The sequence below is a fragment of the Maniola hyperantus genome, chromosome 27, assembly GCF_902806685.2.
Source record: "Maniola hyperantus chromosome 27, iAphHyp1.2, whole genome shotgun sequence".
NCBI lineage: Eukaryota > Metazoa > Arthropoda > Insecta > Lepidoptera > Nymphalidae > Maniola > Maniola hyperantus.
In genome coordinates this window covers 2,007,142-2,015,969 of record NC_048562.1, presented here as the reverse complement: position 1 = coordinate 2,015,969, position 8,828 = coordinate 2,007,142, and the positions used below count along the sequence as shown (strand labels likewise).

General features: G+C 33.6%; 1 protein-coding gene across 1 annotated transcript; it reads left to right on the top strand.

The window, feature by feature from the left end:
- Positions 1-36: 36 nt before the first annotated feature.
- On the top strand, positions 37-8,775 carry LOC117994570 (uncharacterized protein MAL13P1.304-like). Its single transcript, XM_034982504.2, has 7 exons — positions 37-1,291; positions 2,068-2,277; positions 2,690-2,777; positions 4,773-5,011; positions 5,401-5,532; positions 6,334-7,896; positions 8,616-8,775. Exons 1-7 carry the CDS (start codon positions 300-302, stop codon positions 8,653-8,655), a joined length of 3,264 nt encoding a protein of 1,087 aa, XP_034838395.2. The 5' UTR covers positions 37-299; the 3' UTR covers positions 8,656-8,775.
- The last annotated feature ends 53 nt before the right edge of the window (positions 8,776-8,828 follow it).

Genomic DNA, 8,828 nt, shown 5'->3' with positions numbered 1-8,828 from the left:
TTGACAAAACAAATTGAAACAAATATTGCAAAAAATTCGTCACAGAGTAGGTACTTTGTAAAATTCGTTTCGTTCTTGGTCATAGTTTTTGGTGCTGTTTTGTGCTAATTTTGTGATTTTCAGGCTGAATTATTGATTTAAAATGTTAATTACTGAAACTTTATTCCATATGTTATCATAATCTGTAAAGTTAATACCTAAGCCTAACATCGCTGTTTTAGTGTTTGAACTTTGCCATTGATTTTATACTTATACGAACAGAGTTTTTAAATGTATCATTTATAACAAAATAATAAACAATGCCGAGACGCAGGAAACAACATTGGAACGACTGGAATCCAGGTTTTCAAAGGAACAGCCGTCAAAATCCGTATAATAGTCATCAAAGTTTTCAAAGGAATATGGGTCAAACTTTTCACAACAGTCACTCTAATCAAGCAAATTTTATCCCAGATGCTGGTTACTATTACGACAATTCAGACTTTCAAAGCAATTACACTCAAAATTATAGTAACAATTACTATGATCCAAGTTATCAAAGAAATTTTCCTCAGAATCATAGCCAGAGTAGCTTTAGCCAGAATTATCAAACTAATTTTACTCAACACTCAAGAAATACTGACTATAACCCAAATTTTCAACGAAATGTACCTGTAAACAGAGTTGACTTAAATGTTAATAGTAATATAAATAACCCAAATTTTCAACGGAATGTACCTGTAAACAGACTTGACTTAAATGTTAATAGTAATATAAACAACCCAAATTTTCAACGGAATGTACCTAGAAACAGAGTTGACTTAAATGTTAATAGTAATATAAATAACCCAAATTTTCATTGGAATGTACCTGTAAACAGACTTGACTTAAATGTCAATAGTAATATAAATAACCCAAATTTTCAACAGAATGTACCTGTAAACAGATTTGACTTAAATGTTAACAGTAATATAAACAACTCAAATTTTCAAAAAAATGTACCTAGAAATGGTAACAATGACTTAATTGTTAAAAGTAAAATAAATACCATAGTACAAAGAGACATAGAACAACAACATCAAAGTTATATAAGTCAAAATGAAAGTACAAAAAATATCATAGAAAATCCCAAAAATAACCCATGGTATAAAAAAACTCAGCCAATCCCTCCTAAAGAAGGCCGTAAAAAGAAGCCAAAAGGAGATTTTCTTGACAAGTATAATAGAAAAACAGAGAGTTTTAATGAAAAAGGATATATTATAAAAGAAACCTTGTACCAAGATCCAAGTTTATTTTATGCTAATAATAATAAGTTAGTATTATTTCTTTATATTCCTAACTAGCTTATGCACGCGACTTCGTCCGCATGGACTACACAAATTTCAAACCTCTATCCCCCCCCCCCTTTAGGGGTTGAATTTTCAAAAATTATTTTTTAGCGGATGCCTACGTCATAATATTGCTACATGCAGCATGTGAAATGCACCGCCCGCCCTCCTACTGCTAACCATGCCTGTGTGGGTGCGGGTGCATATTGCTTGCCTGGTAGCTGCTTTTACCTGCATGGTTAGCAGTGGGAGGGCGGGCAGTGCATTTCGCATGCTGCATGTAGCATCATACAGATTCGACCTGTTTCAGCAGATTATAGCAAATTAAGCTTTTGGTTCATTGTAGGAAAGAAATTCTCATGCAGGTTTCTTCACAATGTTGCCCATTGTTTTTAAGTAAGTAAGTGATATATAATAAGGAAAAATAGGAAGATAGATAGGATACATAATGGCGCCAATTCTCTTGTATGTCTCTATACTAAATTTAGACTATCTGCATCTTTTTCTTTTTAATATTGCTGAAAAGGGACAGAACATGAATTTTACATTTAAAGACTAAAATTTAGTGCACGCTACATATTTAAACAATAGGCTCACGACTGGCAGCTAAAGTCACGAGGTTTGACCGCTCTAAATTAAATTTAAAACCGCCAAACTTGTATCTGGTTCTTTTCTAAATGAATTAGTAAGAAGAGGATGTGAATACTCTAAAATTTAGGTGTGCATAGGGTCAGTACCAATATTATGTAATATTTTTCAGCAACGATGATTCACCTTCAGATGACGAAACTAATGATAATAATTGGACAGACACATTTTGGCAGAAACATGATGACACTGCTGATGCTGTACCAAAACATTCCAGAATGTCACAAAGTACTAAAACAGTTTCCAGGAAAAACCAGAATACATTGGAAAGGAGCTTGAATGATATGCTCGCTAAACCTGTAGAAATGAGCAAGGGGAAAAGGTAAGACTGCATCATATTTCTCATAATAAAAACCTTGGTCTGTCAAAACCCGGCAACCTAGAGGGTACTTCCCGTTGACCTAGAATCATGTAATTTAGCAGATATGAGGAGGTCTTATAGCACAAATAAAGGAAAACCGTGAATTTGTGGTTACATCACAAAAAAAAATTAAAATGTGTTCATGAACAAATTATTAATTAGTATTTTCAACTTCTGTGCAAATTAAGATTTGTTTAATGATTTTATGCTTATTTCGTGGTTTAACGACATATTTTAATGTATATAACGGGTATTAATTGTGGTATGTACCCGTTATATACATTAAAATAAGATTTATTTGTTTATACTAATTATTATTATTTATTATTATACTGGTTTGAGATTTCTTGTACAATGGTATGGTTTTTTTTAGTTTATTACTAAAAATGGGATGGCAAGGCGGTGGTCTGGGCAGAGACGAAGATGGCATTGTTGAACCTATTGCACCTAAAGCCACATATGTAAGTATCTTGTACAGTACGCAGCCAAAAGTGGTGAAGATCGGCCTTTAGAATGACATTTCAGGTTTGTAGAGCGTTGTCTCTGTCACTCATACCCATATGACGTTTTGTCGGACTCAAGGACCAAGACAGTGCTCTACAAATTTGCTATCTCCTTCTAAAGATCGATGTGCATCACCTTTGGCCGTGTACTGTACTACTTTTGATCCTACAACCATAGAGATCAGACTAAGAGAAGTAATCTTATCAAGATCTCTACCATTTTCCATATAGGTAAGCATATCCAATCCAATCCAATCCATCAGCCTGTTTGCGTCCACTGCTGGACATAGGCCTTTTCAAGAGCGCGCCACCAAACGCCCCACCACCTTCTTCAGGTCATCGGTCCAGCGGGCTGTAGGTCGTCCCACACTGCGCTTACCGCTACGCGGTCTCCACTCCAGAACACGTCTGCCCCATCGGCCGTCGGTTCTGCAACAGACATGAGCTGCCCATTGCCACTTCAGCCCGCTAATCCTTTGAGCTATGTCGGTCGCTTTTGTTCTGCGAATTTCCTCGTTCCGGATTTTATCCCTGAGAGTGATACCCAACATAGCTCGCTCCATAGCGCGCTGAGCGACCTTGAGGTAAGCATAGTTCAATCAAAATCAACGACATCAAGAGGTGGACACTTTTGAGGATATACTTCTAAGAGCTTATGCTCTTAGAACTCGGTGCAACACGTCATGTGCCAAAAATTAAAACTACGTTATCTATTTTGAGGTCTATCATGCTGGTACATTTAATACTTAACACGATGCGCGTGTATCTTATCCGAGCGCCGCGGCATTCTGAAGCGACGCGACGCGCCGCTGAGTATGTTGCACTAGCGTCGCTGCACCGCGCATCACTGCGCTGCGCTTTACAATCTTCTCTCCAGCTGCGACGCGCGGTGAGGCGCTGTGCAGCGCCGCTCTAGTGCAATATGCGCCATACAAAATGATAGAAATAATATTTTGACGCTCTGTGCCGCGAGGTGAAGTGCAGCTCAGATGCGTACAGACCTTGAATATCAGGAGGTTTTCTGGAGATAAAAAAACCTACTTCCACTTAAGACTACATCTCTATATAATGAAAAGATAGATTCCTTCAAATCATTACAAAGTTAAGTAAATTATACAAAAAAACCAAATTATTAAATATCACTCAAATATACATATATAATACCTGTTTATTAATAAGAAAAATTTTAACTAAAAATATAAACTCACAAATAACTTTTACAAAAAAAGTGCAAGTACAAAAAATTGTTTTAAGAAATGCAAATAATCTAGTATGCCGTACACCAAGAACTAACTATGGTATGAAAAATCTCTTATTCGAAGGCGTACAATTATATAATAAGCTCCCCAGTGACATAAAAAACACACAGTCTTTACAAACTTATAAAAAACTCCTAAAATATCATATACAGAACAATTACTCTGGAACTATACGATAAAATACACTAGCAAAAATAACCTTAACATAAAAAAAACCATATTATGCTACATTACATATTTATATATAAATATAATAAAAATATATTTTCATACTAAATTCACATACCTACATGACTATAAAAATAAAAATAAAATACAAACATAATATTATAAACATTTTTAAATAAACATATATGTATACATTTATATATTATAAACCCTATACTTACTATAATATGTAATACATACACATAGGTACAGATATTATTACTATTATACTACTGTACTTACCCTGAAGTGCCAAGCCGTTTCTAGTCTCTAGTAATCCGTGTTTTGCCTGTATAGCGCACTCGACCGTCTCGCTTACTTTGCGATAATTTTATTTCTACCCACTTTGTTTTGTATAAAATCGCAGTGATGTGTGGATAAGATACCTACTGTTTATTTGTTAAATTTCTCATGTAAGTGAATTTAATTCTTAGTGAGAATAAAGTTCTTCTTTAACCGTAAGTGTTAAAAATATTTTTGTTCACAGGCAGTTAAAACGATAGGCCTAGGTCATCTGACAGAAAAACCTAAAAAGCCCACCAAACCATTTGCAAATATTAGCAATAAAAAGTTAAAGCACCCCGAGTTTCAAAACCACTTCTGCACAAATGTACTATTGTACATTCTGGAGTTTGTCAAAAACGATGAGGAGAACAAAATAGTTTTTGAACCGCGTTTACGGAAGCTCGAGAGGAAACGGATACATCAAATCGTAGAGAAAATAAGGTAGAAACTTTTGATAAAATTATCAGATAAGGTAGAAACTTTTCATGAAATTATCAGATAAGGTAGAAACTTTCGATGAAATTGTCAGATAAGGAAATAACTTTTATTTAATTGTTTTTACTATGCAGTCATGAATTTTAAATTGATCGCCGGGTCTGTTATAGATTGTATTTTCTTTTTCTTTTTTTTCACAAAGAGTATTATCCAAGTTAATTGCTGACTAATATTCCCCTTTCCCCTCCAATTAAGCGTAAAGCTTGTGCTAGGAATAGGTACGACAATAGTGCAACGGGTGGGATTTGAACCGGCGACCTTTCGGTTTCAGTCGGCTCATTTAACCGTTGAGCTATCGAGGAAATAAATTTGTAATTGCATCTTTGATATTCCAGGGTAAGTAACAATTTGGACGATTTCGAAAATTTTGAAAACTTCTCGGACAGGCATTTGGAGTTAGTCGAGCAGATTTGGGTGCATAACTGCTATGAGCTGTGGACTGAGAGCGAAGGGGAGAAACAACACCGGTGAGTTATATCTCTTTCTTTCTCTCTGCATCATACTCATATTCGCTAAGGGTTGTGACCCCTCCCATTGATCACATACAGGGTGTAACCTGAACGCTAGCAAAAACTTAGCGTTATTGTTATACTTACTAAACACAATCCAATACCAGTAACCATGTGCCTCGTGTTGTACTTTTAGTGATTTGAAATTTTTCAAACCTGCAACGTATAGCGTGCAAAACTCGGGTCAATGCCCCGCCTACGACGCTACTACTACTGACACTCGGGCTCCTCTAGCGTCAGTCAAATGTTTTATTTGCAATATATCGTAAACTTTTACAAAATTATACGATTTTTTTTTAAATATTTCGCGTTTTTTTTTTGTGGTATTCAGTAGTATCACCGGTCTTCGTTTTTGCCAGCGTTCTGGTTACACCCTGTATTTGTCGTCAAGTCGTCAACCGATAGACGTTGGAAATAGGTCTTATGTTAGGGACTTCCATACGCCGCGGTCTTGTGGCTCTAGTAAGTATAGTATAAGGATTTTTGGAATAATTCGTGGTGAGTTTCCAGATCCGTCCAAAAACACGATTTTGTCTCTGAGTTTGACGATTGTTATCGGATGTTGGTGGAATAACCAGGAATGAGGACTGAGAGAAAAGTTAAAGCCAAACCCATCCAGTCACTGACTTAGGTCAACGTTGCTTAATTAGGACAATCAATTGATTTGCGCTTTCGTAACTTTGTTACACCATCTGAATTTCTAGATTTAATTTCGGCAGTAAAATTACGACTCACACTTGACCGTTTTGATTGTTTCAGTCGAATTTGTCTTTTCAAAGAGGCACCGGCACATGTTTACTTAGTAACTCCAGAAGATTTGACAGAAAATGATGAAAAAAATGGTGATATAGATGACAAAAATGGTGATAGTGATATTAATATTAATATCAAAGAAGAAAAATATTCTGAAAATATTGTTAGTGATAAGCAAAATGATATGATTAGCAACAATACGGAAAATATTCATGATACCGAAAAAGATAAGGATAATACTATGAATAGAGAAAACTGTAAAACAGATCAAGAAAATGATAAATTAAATTCTAAAGATAGAAAAATAGACAGTTTGCAAGATGTCAAAAAGGAAATTTCTGAAATGACTGATTCTCAAATGGCTGTGGATATTAATGTAGATGAAAATAACCAAACTCCAGCCAGTAATACACTCGAAATGACACAAAAGGTTAAGGACAGTGATTTTTGTTGTGAAACCATACCAAATATGGAAACAAATGAGGTAATTGAAAACGATCACGAAAATGATAAGTGTAATTCTGAAGATAGCAAAATAGATACATCGCTACACATCAAAAAGAATATTCCTGAATTGATTGATTCTCAAATGGCTGCCGATATTAATATAAATGATAATAACCAAATTTTAGTCAGTAATGACAATAATACACTCGAACTGACACAAAAGGTTAAAGACAGTAAATTTTGTAGTGAAATCACACCAAATATGAAAATCAGTGATGATGTAATTAAAAAAGATCTTGAAAATGATAAATTTATTTCTGAAGATACAAAAATAGATAAATTGGAAGACATAAGAAAGGAAATTTCTGAATCGACTTATTCTCAAATAGCTATGAATATTAATATGGATAAACATCATCAAATTCTAGTCAAGAATGACCATAACACACTCGAAATGTCCCAAAAAATTGAAGATAGTGATTTCTGTATTGAAATCATACCAAACATGGAAATAAGTGATGTTATTATAATAAGTAGTGATGAAAGTGACTCGGAAAGTACTGAAATGGCTACGAATAATGACTTAAGCCATGAAATTAAACCAAACAATGATAGAAATGTCGAAATAATTGAAGAAAATCAACAAATTTCAGTTCAAAATGAAAACAAAATATCAGAAGAGGTTGCAGATATTAATATTTGTAATGATATAAAGTTTGAACTGAAAATTAATGAAGAATATAAGAAAATTGACGAAAAAATGCCGGCAAAGGCTACAAATATTAAACCCAAAATAGAAAATGGTGGGCAAAATTTTAATGATTATCTAAATACTGATTTAGTATTATTTAATGAAATAGAGAATCTGAGCACCGGAAAAAGAAGTATTTTATCAAAAATAGTTGAATATTTCAAAGAATTCAGTAGTGATGAGACATTCAAAGAATTCAGATTTCTTGGACCTTTCAATAGTGAGCAAATAATGCACATTAATGTGTTCTTCAATATTTGTATGAAACAAGATAATATTGAATACTGTTATGAAAAACATGAGTTGCTGACAACTTTTGATAATGATCTGGTTAAATTTGATGTATTGGAGGATAATAATGGAAAGAGATTGTAAGTATAATACAGGGTTTAATTAGAATGCTAGTGAAAATTTTGCGCTATTATCATGCTACCTAAACACAATTCAATACCAATAACCATTTGCCTTCTACTTGTCATTTTAGTGATTTAGTATTTTTCAAACCCGCAATGTATAGCGTGAAAACTTAACTTACTTATATCAATGCCCCGCCTACGTTGCGGCATTTACCCCGTGACACCTATCTACGCAACGTTCGTTGACTCCAGCGTCAGATGTTTTATTTGCGAACTTTTAAAAATACAGGATTTTTTATTTTATTTTCGCTTTTTTTTTGGAGTATCTATCTTATATCAATAATCACCAGTACTATAGTAGTTTTGTTTGGTTATTGGTACTGATTCTGAACACACCAAAATTTTAGATTATTCGCATCCTCTTCTTACTAATGTAATATGAAAAGGACAGACACAGTTTGACAATTTTAAATTTAATTTAGAGCTGTCAACCCTCGTAACTTTAGCTGCCAGTTGCGAGCCTATTGTTTAAATTTGTAGCGTGCACTAATATTTAGAGTATTGAAATGTAAAATTCATGTTTCGTCCTTTTTTAGCAATATTAAAAAGAAAAAGATGTTGATGTAGATTTCTATTTGAATTGTTTACACTTCAGATAATAATTATTAAAGCAATATAATTAGTATGAAAAATATGTTTAGGCTTACATGAAATAATAATTGTATTTTTTTTAGCATCCAAAAAGTCGAAGAAAATCCAAGAGTTACCATCTGAAGAAGAATATGAAGAAGTTAAATATGTATCAGGATTCTTCGTGTAGATAAAATATATATATTTTTAAATTTATATTAAGTAATTTAACTAATAATAATTAAATATCTAAATAAATAGGTACCTAATCTTTTATTTCCGAGAAATACATTGCGTATTTTCGCAAATGCTGGTTT